This window comes from Lepus europaeus, chromosome 9 (genome assembly GCF_033115175.1).
Source record: "Lepus europaeus isolate LE1 chromosome 9, mLepTim1.pri, whole genome shotgun sequence".
NCBI classification, from domain to species: Eukaryota; Metazoa; Chordata; class Mammalia; order Lagomorpha; family Leporidae; genus Lepus; species Lepus europaeus.
In genome coordinates this window covers 31235139-31252617 of record NC_084835.1, presented here as the reverse complement: position 1 = coordinate 31252617, position 17479 = coordinate 31235139, and the positions used below count along the sequence as shown (strand labels likewise).

At 42.3% G+C, this 17479-nt stretch overlaps 1 protein-coding gene across 1 annotated transcript in view; it reads left to right on the top strand.

The window, feature by feature from the left end:
• The window catches only part of DNAH12 (dynein axonemal heavy chain 12), a 215349-nt gene that overhangs the window by 1750 nt on the left and 196120 nt on the right, over positions 1–17479 (top strand). The window contains exons 2-3 of the mRNA XM_062200177.1: positions 6953–7034; positions 7199–7225. Coding sequence (XP_062056161.1) covers positions 6953–7034; positions 7199–7225 — 109 coding nt within the window. The remainder of the gene's footprint in view (positions 1–6952; positions 7035–7198; positions 7226–17479) is intronic.

Below are 17479 nucleotides of genomic sequence, written 5' to 3'. Positions count from 1 at the left end.
TGGTGTTCCCAGGAACCCCACAGGAAGGGCCTGGGGTGATGGTCTTTAAGTAGAGATGTAAACAATGGGAAGAATTTTCTTTGAAATAAACATGAGAAAAGCAACCTAGCAAAGAGGGTATAAAGTATGAATGCCCTGAAATATGAATGCTTTTAGTGTGTCAAAGGCCAGTATCCCTAGGGTGACATGAACCTGGGGGTGAAGCTGGAGAGGAAGGTGGTGCCAGATTGTGCAGGGCTTTCTAGAATGTGGTAAGAGATGCAGATGTTGAAGTGCACTGGATGCTATTGAAGAGTTTTAAGCAGAGACGTGAAATCGTATTTACATTTAAAAATATCACCATGACTACTGAGAAGAGATTCACGTGAAAGGAGAAGGGCAAAGGGTGGAAGGAAATAAATACTAGGTTGGGTGGATAAGACTGGAGACAGTCGAGGAGGAGAGAAATACATAACACAAGGGTTGTCTTTTGGCGGCACAATTAAGAGGATTTGATATTGGACTGGCTTTGGTAGCTAGGTAGATGGTAGTGTCATTCATAGAGAATTGAAGCCCATGACATAAGGGTCAAAAGCAATAATTATCTTTTGGGGTTGAAGTGCCTATATAGTTGTTACAGAAGTCTGAGGTAGGAAGACTCTGTTCAAACAGGCACCAGAGACAATGGAGGATCAAAGCAATTTATTAAGCCAGTGGGCTGAGCTGGAATCATTTGCAGAGAACTGAGCAACAATCCCAAGTTTCTTATATTTATAGGTTCATCAGCATCATACCTTAGCTGGTACAGCATTGTTGGGCTTAAATTGCAGCCTACGTGAATTAGGACCACACTTCCAATGGTTGGTGGGCCTGGTATGTTTGTAGAAGATAGCAGGGGGGCCGACACCATGGAACAGTAGGTTAATTCTCTGCCTGCGGTGCTGGCATCCCACATAGGCACCGGTTCTAGTCCTGGCTGTTCCTCTTCTAATTCAGCTCTCTGGTGTGGCCTGGGAAGGCAGTGGAAGATGGCCCAAATCCTTGGGCCCGTGCACCCACGTGGGAGACCTGGGAAAAAGCTCCTGGCACCTGGCTTTGGATCGGTGCAGTTCTGGCTGTTGCGGCCATTTGGGGAGTGAACCAATGGAAGGAAGACCTTTCTGTCTGTCTCTCACTGTAAATAAATAAAGAATAAAATAAATAAAATCTTAAATACCTCTCAAATAAATAAATAGAATCTTTAAAAAAAAAAAGAGATACTAGGGGCAGATTTATTAGGACAGATCTATGACTGGAGTTTACAGAAGCAGAACTTGGGACTTCTTCCCTCCGTAGACAAAGTACAGTGGGCAGTTGCTTCACTAGTTAATTGCGAGCAGCCACTGTTCAAGGAATGTGTTGGGAGGAGGGGTCTGCTTCTCTTTTTCTTTGTCTCTGGTTGAGGCCATATTTACATAGTGTTTTAGGTAAGTATGTTAATAGACAATTGACCATATAAGAAAAGAAGTTGAAGCTATAGACAATTGGCCATATAAGAAAAGAAGTTGAAGCTAGAGATAGAAATGTGGGAATCAACAGCATTTAGGTGATTTTTAAAGATATGAGGAATAGCTGAAATGGGAGACAGAGAAATGAATAAATGAATTGAGAAGAGTAAAGAACTAGGGCCAAAGCTGTAGGAATTGTTATATTTAGATACTTAAGATTGTGAAGAGAAGAGCCAGCAAACAGACTTTGTATGCTTGGGAGGCATGAGGAAAAGCAGGAGCATGTCCTAAGCAGAGAAAGCAGGTTGTTTAATACATATATTGTTTATCTAGTGCTTGGCTTTGTCCTGCCATATATCGAGAGGGTGTCAGGCACTGTGAATGAACAAATGAGTGGATGAATGGAGTTTCAAAGAAAGAATCTGATTTTGGTTTTATATAGATCTGTAAGTAGTTATACTTTATTCTGAAGCATAGTGCTGTATTTTTTTTTTTTTTTTTGACAGGCAGAGTTAGAGAAAGGTCTTCCTTTTCTGTTGGTTCACCCCCGAAATGGTCGCCATAGCCGGCGCGCTGCCCTGATCCGAGGCCAGGAGCCAGGTGCTTCCTCCTTGTCTCCCAAGTGGGTACAGGGCCCAAGGACCTGGGCCATCCTCCACTGCACTCCTGGGCCACAGCAGAGAGCTGGACTGGAAGAGGGGCAACTGGGACAGAACCGGCGCCCCAACCGGGACTAGAACCCAGGTGCTGGCATGGCAGGCGGAGGATTAGCCTAGTGAGCCACGGTGCCAGCCCATAGTGCTGTATTTATACTGAGATGAGAATTGCCATGCATTTCTTGGGGGGGAAATGCATCCTCCTCCAACCACTATAGGTTGGATGTGGATGGGACAGAAGGAGTTCTGGAGCTGTGGTAATTGTGATGTAAGAAATTGTGGGCAGAAGGGTCCCCTTGCAGGGACTGGTCCCTGGGAGCTCTTGGGCTGAGCCAAATCATTTTATAGAATCAGGAACTTGCTGATTTTCCCTCCCCTTCACTGAACATAGCGTCTCACAGTCTTTGGAAACTATCCAGTTTTTACTTTTTCATGGTTAATATACAAAGTAAACAAGGGAGTGATAAAATTGAGGTGTTTTCCAGGTGTTTTTATTTATACCAAGTAGGAGAAAATGTACTCCAGAAATGGTTGTTTTATTAAAGGGTGGCATTTATATAAAAATAGCCTAAGGAAGTTAGGCCTATTTCTGTTGGGGTAATGACAGAGCAGGTCTGCCGGTGACTGGTGCCCGTTAGCAGATTCCTTGAAAGAAGCCGCTGCTGAGAGCTAAGCTGTCCAGGGAGGCAAGACAGAGGAGAGTCTTAAATTTAACAAGGAGAAGAAGGCGGAGGGTATTCCAGGCACCTTTTCTACTTCATGTGAAAAAGCCTTAGAGTTTTAGTTGAGTGCACAGGAAAATAGGATGGCTTGCAAGTCCTTCAGCCTGAGGCTGCCTTAGTACATGTAGAATGTCTAAAACACAGGAGAGAACATTACTCTGTGCGCTGGTCAGACAACATCTGGTATCCTGAGTCGCAGTTTAAGCAGGCCACTGCTAAACCGGAGCAGCTAAGAGGAAAATGAGGAACTTTGAAACGACATCATTTATAGGAAATCTCTGTGCCTCACTGGTGAGGGCATAGGCTTGTGGCATCAGGCTCTGCAGCTCTGTGAATCTGCCTAATTGTGCAACTTTACATATCACTTAGGGTTTTTTGTTTTTTTAAGTTAATAGGAAGAGGTGACTTGAGTCATCACCTGTTGCTTCCCAAAGTGTATACAGTGACAGGAAGCTGGAATTGGGAGTAGAGCCAGGACTTGAATAGAGCAGGCTTTCTGGGAGAGGATGCTGGCATCCCAACTGGTGACTTAATCTTGAGGCCAAATACCACCCCACATAAAAATATCTTAAACTAATGTCCAGAAAGTAATCTCACTGTAAGTGGTAATTCTTGCTGTTGGAATGAAGGAATGGGATAGAGAAGTTAAAAGGATGCAACTCAGTATAAGTAACTTTTTCCTGGAGTGGACATTTGGCAAAGTGGTTAAATCTATTGCTTGAGATGCCCACATTCTGTATCAGAGTGCTTGCCTTGCTTCCTGGAACCCCCACTTCTGATCCTGCTTCTTGGTAATATACACCCTAGGAGGCAACAAATGATGGCTAGTGTACTTGGGTCCCTGCTGCACACATGAGAGAACTGACCTGAGTTCTAGTCTCCTGACTTGAGCCTAACCCAGCCTTGCCTGTTGGGAGTATTTGGGGAGTAAGCCAGCAGATGGCAAATCTCAATCTCACCTTCTCTCTTTTTTGTCCCTCTGTCTTTGAAAAAAAATTGTAGCTGATTTAAAAACTTTTTTTTTTTTTTTGTTCTTAAGAATGAGCTGAGTCAGGCTGTCTGAGAAAGCTATGACTGGTGTCCTTTGCCCAAATGCTGTGGTACATGGATGCACCTCATGTTGGGAGGATCCATGTATGAGAGGTAGTACTGAACTGGACATGGGAGGTCCTTTTCAGATCCACTCTTGTGAGCGTTGATTTCATGTGCATCTTTTGGGCACCTTGATAGGCACTGAAGTTGGCCATTCTGATCTCCTGGCTCCTGTGGCCACCCTTGCTTGAAGTTCCTTTGTTACTCCTCTGATTTCTCTCGTGTGTCTGCTGTGTTCCTTTGATTGTGGCTTTTTCTCATTCCTGAAGTCCTTGGCATCCTCCAGTCTTCTGAGGTTGTAAGTTTTCCTCTGTGGTCACCTCTTACACTGTATCTGTTAGGTAGCAAGGGAGACAGACTATCTGTGTGACAGGGGCTGAAGAAAATGGGAGTTTTTTCTTGGTTGAGTAAAGGAAGAAAGGTTGTAGACCCACGTTTACACATCTAAAGTCTTGCCCTGCTTTGATAACTATGTTGGGTGGGACCCGGCCCTCTGGATTGGAGAGGGGAGCAGCTTAGGGGAATCTGCCCTACCCTGCATCAAGGGGGCTGTTGGGTCCAGGAACACTGTGCTGATGAAGTTCTGGGAGGAATTTCACGAATTCCATGCCCAGGAAGACCTGCACTACAATATCCAAGATAATGGAGAAGGGAGGAAAAATGGGGGCCCAGACCCCAATCTTGAAAACTAGTCTGAATGTGGACTAGGTTCTCAGTTCTTCCCTTAGATGCCTACCTTGCCTATCAGAAATGTTGTTTTCATTAATTTTGGCTAGCATGCTTACTGCTACTTTATGTCTAAAGTCTGAATTCTTTTCTTGGGAGAAGACAAGAACCTCTGATGAGCTCTCTCCTGTAATGTATCTAGCCTTGGTAAACTGTTAGATTGCCCTTCATAAAAATGTTTCCACAGGGGCCTGCGCCGCGGCTCAATAGGCTGATCCTCTGCCTGCAGCTCTGGCACACTGGGTTCTAGTCCTGGTCGGGGGGCCAGATTCTGTCCCGGTTGCTCCTCTTCCAGTCCAACTCTCTGCTGTGGCCCAGGAGTGCAGTGGAGGATGGTCCAAGTCCTTGGGCCCTGCACCCGCATGGAGACCAGGAAAAGCACCTGGCTCCTGGCTTCGGATCAGTGCAGCACGCAGGCTGCAGCGTGCCAGCCGCAGCAGCCATTGCGGGGTGAACCAACGGAAAAAGGAAGACCTTCCTTTCTGTCTCTCTCTCACTGTCCACCCTGCCTGTCAAAAAAAAAAAAAAAAAAGTTTCCACAGGGCTGGCGTTGTCAACAGATTAAACTGCTGCTTTTCATACTTGGATCCCGTACCAGAGTGTGGGTTCGAAGGGCTGCTCCCCTTCAGATCCAGCTGCCTGCTGATGCACCTAGGAAGGCAATGGAGGGTGGCCCAAGCCACCCATGTGGGAGATGAGGATGGAATTCCTGGCTCGTGACTTGGGCCTGGTCCAGCCATGGCTGTTGCAGCCCTGAATGGAAGACCTCTCCCCCCACCTCCTTTTTTTCTTCTTCCTTCTCTCTGTTTGTCTCTTTGTTGCTCTGCCTTTCAAATAAGTACATAAATAATAAGTAAATTCTTTTAAAAAAGCCTCCATACTCAGAAACTTGAATGACTCCCTATTTATTAAATTAAAAGCTTGCTACTTGAGGCTCATAACTGGATATTCCAGCTGAATTCTCCAACCCTGTCTCTACCTGGTCTCATAATCTTGGAGCAGATGGGACAACTCCCTGCTCCCTCCTTGTTCCTTTGATCTTTCCTGCATCTTAACAGGTTTTTTTTTTCCCCTCCATTTCCTGAGAAAACCACATCTCTACTGAAAATCTCTTTCATGTAAAGCTCATAGCAAAGCTGAGTTTGTGTGGCCTTCACAGAAACTTCTAGGTGGAGATGAACTTACATCTTCTCTGAAACTCCAGAGTGTGCCTGTGAGGTTTGGAATAGCTCAGGGTTCTGGCCTTTTGTACCCCAGAAAAGGATGGAGAAAGGAGACAGAGACCTACTTCAACAGACAGGTTGCTTTATTGAAGCAAAGAGGTGGGGGCAGTCTGTTCTGGAGAAGAGACTGCATGACAAATCACAATTAGGGCTGGGGTTTTTATCTGGTTAAGGAAGGAGTTTGCGGCTGTTGGGGGCAGGGAAAAGACTTTGCAGCTGGGGAGAAGTGGGGAGTAGGGCACTCTTTGAAGCCTCTGGGAACTTTAATCTGTTAGACAAGCTGCGCTGTGCAGCTAGTCAGTTTGACCAGTTGTTTTGTAAGGAATGGAGGGGAGGTTGTGCCTGGTTCTGCACCAAGGGTCTCAATCTGAAGGGAGGAAATGGGAGGGAGGAGTTGGGGAAGGGGCAAGAAGCCTTTGAGTGCCCATATCATACTCTGTTCTTTTCACTTGATCGGTTTATAAATTCCTTGAGATTTGTTGCTGCTATATTTTAGCAATATTTCATGTAGTAATTTGGATAATGTAGACATTTAATATTTGTTGACAGCTGGATTATGATAGCACAGAGAGGAAATGAGATTTTATGGATAATGAAAGCTTTTTATTGAGTCCCTTCTATGTGCCAGGTACTGTTGGAGGCATTGGGGATAAAGGTAATAATAAGACAGTCTACAGCATGTATTATATCAAATGCTAAATGCTGTGAAGCAAGATAAGTGAGCATAAAGGGATGGGTTGTGAAGGAGATGCTACTTAATATAGGGGCTAAGGGAAGACTGCCCTGATGGGTTGACACTCAAGTGGAGATGATACCCGCAAGTACAGAAGTTTTAATGGAAAAAATTGACCTATTTTTAGTCTTATCCTTTGGAATTACACATAAATAATTTGAAAATTAAAGTCTTATTGATGGTGTGTCTACTGGGACTTGTTTCTCATAAAATTCAGTAAGATGAAGTCTTGACCATCTCTTTTAAGTGGAAAATATTCAAATTGTAATATTTTAATAATTTATGCTAAGTTGATCTTAACAGGGTCACCCATTTTTCTCATTATAAATTTCAGAATTGATAGAGCCAAAAAACATTTAGATGGAACATTGGCTAAGAGGACACCTGTGTTACCAGAGATAGATTATCCGAATACTGTAAGTAACGCTCTCTGTGGTTTATCCTTATGCTGTTTCTTAAGTCAATTTCAATGTAACCAATATTTAACAAACATTAATATTTACTTTAGAATTGTTTGAAGTTTCTGAAGAAATCACTTTAAACTTCTTTGATTTAATAATGTCTTGTTTGTTTTTGACAGATGACCAGTGAGCTGAAAAAAAAAGCAGTGAGTTCACTTTTTATATTTCTTGTTTTGAAAGTGTACAAAGAAATTATTATAAAGTAGTTCCTTCTAGGACCATTTGCTAAGCCTCGTCCTACAAAAGAAATTTAGAAGCTGAGATTGTTATTTCCTCTGCTCAAGAGGACAAACATGACAGACAATAATATGGGCTTTAGGAGTTACATTTTTATTGTAATTCATTATTTGAGGATTAGTTGTATAAATATTTTAGGTGTTATTCCTGACAATTGAAAATAATCAGAGTGACAGTTATACAGGAAATGCTTTACTTTTTCTAATAGGGCAATAATTGATATCCTAATGTTAGGTTGATGGTTCTCTATCAAGTAAGCAAATAAGCATTGAGAATCTATTCTGTGCTAGTCATATGGTCAGTGCTAGAGATTAAAAAAAAAAATCCCTGCATGGGTGACAACATGGGATAATGTGATGCATGGACAATGACAACATGTATAATTTCCTTATTGGAAAAGGCTGTGGAAACTGATGGAGCTGGTTACACAATGGAGCAAATACTATTACATGACCAGAGGGCCATGTAAGCTTCCCAAGTCCCTTAAGGGCCCCTTCATGGATTAGGGCTGAGGTTATTAAGTCTCTGCTGAGGACATTTAGAACATTTTTTAAACTATTGCAGCTTTTGGGGTGTGTTTGTGTGTGTGTGTGTGTGTGTGGACCCCCATCTGCTGGTTTATTCCTAAGTGCCTGACATGGCCAGCGCTGGGCCAGGCTGCAGCCAGAAAATGGAGAATCTAAGCCAGATATCCCACATGGTAGCAGGAGCCCATTTAATTGAACCCTTACTACTTCCCCCGCTCAGGGACTGCTTTAGCAGGAAGGTGGAATTAGGAGCCAGGTATGGAATCCAGGTGCTCAAATATGGATAATCTTAACCGCTAGGCTAAACTTCTATTTTTCTTTGCTTTTTAAAAAAAAATTTATTTAGTTTATTTGATAGGTAGAGTTACAGACAGTAAGAGGAAAAGACAGAGAGAAAGGTCTTCCTTCTGTTGGTTCACCCCTCATATGGCTGCAACGGCTGGAGCTGTGCCAGTCCGAAGCCAAGAGCTTCTTCCTGGTCTCCCATGTGGGTGCAGGGGCCCAGGGACTTGGGCTGTCTTCCACTGCTTTCCCAGGCCATAGCAGAGAGCTGGACTGGAAGTAGAGCAGCTGGGACTAGAACTGGCACCCATGTGGAATGCCAGCGCCGCAGGCAGAGGATTAACCTACTGTGCCGCGGCGCTGGTGCCTCTATTTTTATTTCTAAAAGTCCTTCCTCCTCCTGTCTTCCATGTTTCCTTGAAGCTTTGAACGTGCATCTCCCTCCTTAGTGGGTATAAGAACTGATAAAAAACCACCCCAAGATAGTAATACGATTTTTCTGTTAATGTAAAGAGAACAGATTATAAATAGTTCAGATACAATTCAAAGAATATAGTGATGCTTTGCTCCCTTCCTCCCTCCCTCCCTCTTCCTTCCTTTCTTTTGTTAAATTTAGTAGTAAATGTTTGTGTGACTGCATGAATTACAAGATATACTTGTGTACATGAGGGAATCATCAAAACATCCATGAATTATGAAAAAATATGCATAGATTTTAGTTTTTTTTGCTCTGGGCAGTCTGGCTTCTAGTAACCTCAACATTGATGTCAACAATGCCCATTGCCAAATCCACAGGATATTTTTTCAGTACTTCTCTTAGGGGACCTGCAACTGAATTTTTATAAATGTTTTACTTTGAGCACCGGGTTCTAGTCCCGGTTGCTCCTCTTCTAGTCCAGGTCTCTGCTGTGGCCTGGGAAGGCAGTGGAGGATGGCCCCAGTGCTTGGGCTCCTGCACCTGCATGGGAGACTGGGAGGGGGCACCTGGCTCCTGGCTTCGTTTTGGCGCAGTGCCAGCCGTTGCGGCCATTTGGGGAGTGGACCAACGGAAGGAAGCCCTTTGTCTCTGTCTCTCTGTCACACTGTCTATAACTCTGCCTGTCAAAATAAAAATGTTTTACTTTGAAATAGTTAGGCAAATGAGTTAGAACACAATAGGTGATTCAGAGATAGACTCACAAGTACAACCAGCTTATTTTTGGCAAAAATTGTTCAACACAGGAAGGATAGTCTTTTGAGTGAGTGCGGTGGAACAGTTAGACATCTATAAAACCAAAACGAAAACCTTTGTACAGAAATTAAGTAAAAATTGATGATGGTTTTAAATTTGAGACATAAGTATTTTTTAAAACTTTCAGGGAAGAGAGTATAGGAGAAATTTAAAATGATACAATTGTTGGGAAAAAAAAACCTTGCGCAAGTTGCAGAAGCACAGAGTTGGAGATAGAGATCTTCAATCTGCTGATGTACTCTTCAAATGCCTGCAGCAGCCAGGGCTGGGCCAGGCCAAAACTAGGAGCCTATTTCCGTGGCTAGCGCTGAGGCATAGCCATTAAAGAAGCTGCCTGCAGCGCCAGCATCCCATGAGGGCGCCATTTCAATTCCTGGCTGCTCTACTTCCGATCTAGCTACCTGCTTTGAACCGGGGAGAGCAGAGGCGGATGGTCCAAGTCCTTGGGCCCCTGCATCCATGTGGGAAACCTAGAAGAGGCTCCAGGCTCCAGGCTCCTGGCTTTGGATCAGCCCAGCTCTGGCCATTGCAGCCATTTGGGGAGTGAACCAATGGATGGAAGACCTCTCTCTCTGTCTTTAACTCTGACTTTCAAATAGGTTTATTTTTAAAAAGATTTATTTATTTCCTGGAGGCTGGCATTGTAGTGTAGTGGGTAAAGCCTCTGCCTGTGATGATGACATCCCATATTGGTGCTGGTTTGGGTCCCAGCTGCTCTACTTCCAATCTAGCTCCCTTCTCATGGCCTGGGAAAAGCAGTGGAAAATGGTCCAAGAACTTGGGCCCTTCTACCCCAGTGGGAGACCTGGAAGAAGCTTCTGGCTCCTATTTTTGTCCTGGCCCAACCCCAGCCGTTGCAGCCATTTTAGGAGTGAACTGGCAGATCAAAGATCTCTGTAACTCTGACTTTCAAATAGATAAATGCATGTCTAAAAATAATAAAACATAATTCTTAATCTTGAGGGTCGTAGTTGCTTTTTTTTTTTTTTTTTTGGACAGGCAGAGTTAGAGAGACAGAGAGAGACAGAATGAAAGGTCTTGCTTCTGTTGGTTCACTCCCCTAATGGCCGCTACAGCCGGCGCTGCGCTGCTCTGAAGCCAGGAGCCAGGTGCTTCCTCCTGGTCTCCCATGCAGGTGCAGGGCCCAGGCACTTGGGCCATCCTCTACTGCCCTCCTGGGCCACAGCAGAGAGCTGGACTGGAAGAGGAGCAACCAGGATAGAATCTGGCGTCCCAACTGGGACTAGAACCTGGGGTGCCAGTGTAGTTGCTTTTAAATTGGCAAAAACTATTGTATTGAGTTCAAATAGTAGGTGCTCAAATGACTGATAACTGTTTAAGTGACATTTAATTAAAAGTAAATAAAACTATAGTATCTTCATGAGTAAAATTTTCTAATGACTTTACACTACACTTAATGTAGTCTACAAAGCCCTCATATCCAAGTGGGAAAAACCGTGCTTTGGTACTTTAAAACATGAATGGTAACCAGGGCAAGAATAAAATACAGAAAGAACCAGTCATTGTCGAAGATGACATTGTAGAGGAGGCAATCCTGCTTTAGAGCAGTAACATTGGCTCTAAAGAGAAATTGTTAGACTTGGGATATATTTTGAATGTAGACATGACAGAACTTCTCACAGTAGGTGTAGAGGGGCAGAAAAGAAGCACCAAGGACAACTCTTGGGTTTTGCCCTGATTTTGCTGAGTAAATGGTAGTATTGCTTATTCAGATGGCTAAGAAACAGATGAAGGATCTGGGAACACCAAGATGTTAACTTTGGCTACACTGGAAATTTCAGGAAGAACTCATTGGTAGAGATATAGCTTTAGAACATGACAGCTTACATAGATGATGTCTATAGTCATGGAGATAGATAAGATCACCTAGAGATAGAAATAAAGGAGGGGACGAGGTTTGTTTGTAGATACAGGTCAGTCCGTTGATAGAATGAGGGGTTGGAGACCATTACAAGAGTTTTAAGATCAGGCAGCACATTAATGGAGTGACTGTAGAAAATGACCCTTGAGGAGAATTTTGGAGTGAGCGACTTAATTTTAAAAAAAAGGAAGAAACAAAAAAAAAGTCAATTCATTAAATCCATTTGTTTAAGAAAATCTTTATTTTGAAATAATTTCAGAATTGACAGAAAACTGTGAAAAGAGAACAAAGAATTCCTCTGTATGTGTTCCTTGTTCCCATAATGTTAACATGCTTGCCTGAAGCAGTGATTGGTATGGTGACTGCTGAATATTAATTTTCTCATTCTTTCTGTGTTTTCTAAATGGAACTTAGTAGTAAGGGAAGAACATGATCATTCCCTCCATCATTTGTTCATTGATTGATATCAGTGCAGTCATGGTTTTTTGTTGTAGCCCTTGAGTTACAATGTGGTGGTCTGTGCTTTGATGTTACAGTTGTCCTAGATTGGATCCAGTGAGAGAGTGCTGCAAGTTAATTCTTAGCTCTTGTTGTATATAGTCCATCATTCTTTGAATAGTTTACAGCTCCCTGGGAAAGCTATTCCAAGCTCATCCTGTAAGTTTCTGTTCTGGCCCTGGTATCAGTTGTTTGTTCTATCATTTCTGGCTCCTTTTAGTGGAGAATGGTATTTTAAAAACCACGATACTAAAAGAAATCAAGTGGACACAAATTGGAAAGGAGAAAGTCAAACTATCCCTATTTGCAGATGACATGATCATATATATAGGGTATTCTAATGACTCCATTGAGAGAGTACTAGAACTCACAAAAGTTTAGTAAAGTGGCAGGATATAAAATTAATACACAAAGATCAATAGCCTTTATAAATAAAGACAATGCAATGGCTGAGAAAGAATGTCTGGGATCAATCCCATTCACAATAGCTACCAAAAAATTAAAAATCTTGGAATAAACTTAACCAAGGATGTCAAAATCTCTGAAATGATAAAACACTGAAAAAATAGAAGAAGACACAAAAAGAATGGAAACGTTTTCCATGTTCATAGATTGGAAGAATCAATACCAGCAAAATGTCTAATTTTACCAAAAGTAACATAGGTTTAATGTGATCCCAATCAAAATACTAGGGACATTCTCCTCAGATCCAGAAAAAAGTAGGTTAAAATTCATATGAAAACACAGGAGACCCCGAATAGCTAAAGTAACGTTATACAACAAAAACAAAGCTAGAAGCATCACCATGTCAGATGTCAAGACAGACTACAAGGCAGTCATAATCAAAACAGCCCATGGCCGGCGCCACAGCTCAATAGGCTAATCCTCTGCCTGTGGCACCGACAACCCAGGTTCTAGTCCCGGTTGGGGCGCAAGATTCTGTCCCGGTTGCTGCTCTTCCAGTCCAGCTCTCTGCTGTGGCACGGGAGTGCAGTGGAGCATGGCCCAAGTGCTTGGGCCCTGCACTCATGTGGGAGACCGGGAAAAGCACCTGGCTCCTGGCTTTGGATCAGCGTGGTGTGTTGTATGCAGCGGCCATGAGGTGTGTGTGTGTGTGTGTGTGAACCAACGGCAAAGGAAGACCTTTCTCTCTGTCTGCCTCTCTCACTGTCCACTCTGCCTGTTAAAAAAGCAAAACAAAACAAAACAAAAAACAGCCCATCACTAGCACAAAAACAGATGTGTAGACCAGTGGAACAGAATAGAAACTCCAGAAATCAATTGCAGCATCTACAACAAACTTATTTTTGGCAAAGGAACTAAAATCAGTCCTGCTGGGAAAGTGGATCTCTGCATGCAGAAGTATGAAATGGCCCCTACCTTACACCTTAAACAAAAATCCACTCAAAATGGATTGAAGACATAAGTCTATGACCCAATACCATCAAATTACTAGAGAATATTGGGGAAACCCTGCAAGACATTGGTATAGGCAAAGACTTCTTGGAAAAGACCCCAGGGGCACAAGTAATCAAAGCCAAGATTAACAAATGGGAATACATCAAGCTGGGATGCTTCTGTATTGCAGAAGAAACACTCAGCAAAGTGAAGAGACAACTGACAGAAAGGGAGAAAATATTTGTAAACTGTGCAACTGATAAAGGATTAATATCCAGAATCCATTAAGAGCTCACAAAAGTCAACAACAAAACAGTCAGTCAAGAAATGAGTAGAGGACTTGGCTAGGCATTTTTTAATAAAGACAATTCAAATGACCAGCAGATACAGGAAAAAATGTTCAGGATCACTCAGTATCAGGGAAATGCGAATCAAAACTACAAAGAAAGTTGACCACAGCCAGTTAGAATGGCTCTCATACAGACATCATCAGACAACAAATGCTGGTGAGGATGTGGGGAAAAAGGTACTCTGGTCCACCATTGGTGGGAATGTAAAATGCTGCAGTCACTGTAGAAGACAGTATGGAGATACCTCAGAAATCTGAATATAGACCTACAGTACAATCCAGCTATCCTACTCCTGGGAATTTACCCAGACCAAAAGAAATCAGCATATGAAAGAGTGATCTGTACCCCCATCTTTATTGCAGCTCAATTCACAATAGCTAAGATAGGAATCAATGCAGATGTCCATCAGCTAAAGATTAGATATAGAAACTATGGTATATATACATTATGAAATACTATACAGTGGTAAAAAAAAAAAAGAAATCCTGTCTTTTGCAACAAAATGGATGCTACTGGAAACCATTATACTTGGTGAAATAAGCCAGTACCAAAAATACAAGTACCATGTGTTTTCCCTGATGCCCTTAAAAGTTTTTCTGCAGGAGTGAAATTGATGCTTTGAGATGTGATGATTTTTAATAGTCCTTGTCCTGACTGTTCAGAAAGTGTTCTTTTTCTTCGTACTATTTGTTTAACCCTGCACTAAGTAGAGAGTTTGCCTTATGAATATAAAGTTAATTAAAAATAAGAATGGGAATAGGAGAGGCAGTAGGAAGAATGGTGGGAGGGGTATGGGGTGGAAACACTATGTTCTTGAATCATGTACATCGGAAATATATGGATTTTGTGTACCTTAAGTAAAATAAACAACAAAAAAACCCACCATGACACTGAGATGTCATTGCTGCTTGACGTTCTTAGCAGAAACAGCCAAGAAATAATTGTCTCTCTGTCTTACTATTTCATGCTTATCTAACTAGCTAGTTACCTATCTCAGGAAGCAGGGATTCAGATCAATGCCTCCTGTTCAAATTCAGCATCGCAGGATTTATTCTAGTCTTCTCTCTTACAGTATTTGTAGCTCCTTTCTCTAATAATGAGGAACATGATTTTTGTTAGCTACCATATGTTTGGTTAAATCCTAGAATGTACATAGTTTCAAGATTGCTAATTCATAGTGTTTTTGAAAACAAATGTAATCACGATGGTTTTATACTTGTTTGGAGGATTTTTTGTTGTTGTTGTTTTGTTTTTAGTGTGAGGGTATATAATCAAAATTCAGTGTTCAAAAATTATTCTGGGTACTGGAATTGTGGCACTGCAGGGTAAGGTGACACCTGTGATTCCAGTATCCCATGAGTACCAGTTCAAGTCCCAGCTGTTCCACTTTCAATCTAGCTCCCTGCTAATGTGCCCTGGAAAGCAGCAGAAGATGGACCAAGTGCTTGGGTCCCTGCCACCTACATAGGAGACCTGCATGGAGTTCCTGGTTCCTGGCTCTGGCCTGGGGTTGTGGCCATTGGGAGAGTTATCCAGCTTATGGGGGATATGTTTGTCTTCCTCTCTTTCTGTAATTAGCCTTTTTCAAATACTGCTGTATTAATATGAAGTTCTGTTAAATAGTTTATGAGATTTCTTTCCAAAAACCCATGCCAGTTTGCTATTAGCAATTTTTGAATGTGCTTGCTCCCTCAGGGTCTCATCAACAGAAAATAGGGGTCCTGTATTTAAGTTTTTATCTGTATGATAGGTAGCAAATAGTATCACAGGGAGGTCTAAATTTGCTGTTTCTTTTTTTTTTTAATTTTTTTTTTTTTTGACAGGCAGAGTGGACAGTGAGAGAGAGAGACAGAGAGAAAGGTCTTCCTTTTGCCGTTGGTTCACCCTCCAATGGCTGCCGTGGCCAGCGTGCTGTGGCCAGTGCACTGCGCTGCTCCGAAGCCAGGAGCCAGGAGCTTCTCCTGGTCTCCCATGGGGTGCAGGGCCCAAGCACTTGGGCCATCCTCCACTGTACTCCTAGGCCATAGCAGAGAGCTGGCCTGGAAGGGGGGCAACCGGGACAGAATCCGGTGCCCTGATCGGGACTAGAACCCGGTGTGCCGGCGCCGCTAGGCGGAGGATTAGCATGTTGAGCCATGGCACTGGCCTAAATTTGCTGTTTCTAACTATGAGTGAGAACGAACATCTTTTCACAGGGTTGAGCTATTTTAATATGATTTTTATTGTGAAATGTAAGTTCATATTTTCTGCCATGCTTCCATTGTGTTTTTGATCTTATTTTCCCCTGAACATTTATAAATTATGGTTAAATAGGTGTAGCATAAAATGTACTATCTTAATTGTTTTTGAGGGCACAGTTCAGTAATGTTAAGTATTTCACATTGTTGTACAACCAGTTACTAGAACATTGGACCTTGCAAAACTGAAATTCTATACTTATTAAGTAACAACTCACTGTTTGCCCCTCTTTCCAGTCCCTAGCAATTCCCATTCTGTTTACTGTTTCTATGAATTAAGTGACTCTAAGGGTAGAGAAGCAAGACAGTACTTGTCCCTTTATCATAGGTATATTCCACTCAGCATAGTTTACTCTGGGTTCATTTATCCCCTACATTTTAAAGCATGCTTTATACTTTACCTGAAATATATATTGCAAATACTTTCTCCCAGATTGTCGGTTGTCTTTTTTTATGATGACTTTTTTTTTTTGCCATGTAAACATTTTTATTTATGTGGTTAAAGCTTATGTACCACGTGTTTCTTTATTGTATCTGGAATTTGTATCCTAGTTAAGTTTTTCTCTATACTAAAGTTAGAGAATGATGTCATCCTTTTTTTCTAGGCATACAGTTTTATTTTTTAAGTTGGTTATTGGTTTAGAGTTTATTCTTGTGTATGGTGGAAGGTATGGATCAATTTATCTTTTTTTTAAGATTTATTTATTTGAAAGGCAAAGTGACATAGACATGTTGAGAGAGAAGGATCAAGCAAGTTTCCATCCACTGGTTTGCTCCCCTAATAGCCACAACATCTGGATCTGGGCCAGGCTGAAGCCAAGAAGCCTAAAACTCCATCTAGGCCTCCCACAAGTAGGGGCCTGAGCACTAGGGCCGTCTTCCACTGTTTACCCATGCACTTAAGCAGGGAGCTGGTTGGGAAGTGGAGCAGCTGGGATATGAACTGGTGCTTATATGGGAAGCTGCTTCTGCCAGCTTGACTGACTACCATGATGCCAGCCCCTAATTTATGTTTTTCCAGATATTAACTAGTTGTCCCAGAACTATTTATCAAAACATTAATGTTTACCTCAGTGACTTAAGATGGTGTGTTTATTGCATTCTGAGTTTTCTAGTGTTAGTAGTATTGCTGGATGTTGTTTTCCATTAGTCTGTCTATTCATGCACCTGTACCACACTCTTCTAATTTTATGGGCTGGAGAGTATGCTTTAATGTCTCCTAGGACTAGTCTTCCAAACTGAAACCCGGTTCCTCCTATTACTCTCACAGTAGGCCACTTTTGACACCAGATGTGTGTGGGGTGTTACCCCTGACTAATCAAGCAAGCATTTCTACAGTGAGTAACAATTGTGTCTCCACTGATTCCATTCTAACACTATCTATCTAGAGGTAGTGTCAGATCCTAAAGCTTGAGGTCTTGCTCCCGCAGACTTCGTACCTCTACTTCAGATGCTAATCACATGCCCCTTATATTTCACCTGTGTGTCTGACCCAGCTATTGACAGAAGTTCTTGCAACTCCTTCTTTTGGTTCAATTAATTTGCTGCAGTGGCTCACAAAACTTAGTGAAATGTATTCACTAGCTTAATACAGGATATTATAAAGGATACATATGAAGAGTTACATAGGGCCAGGTATGCGGCAGGAGCTCAGAACTTCCATGCCTTGTCCACACCCTCTTGAAACCTCCATGTGTCCAGCTTTCTGGAAGCTCTCCAAATAGTCTTTTTGGGTTTTTATGGGCATTTCATTGCACA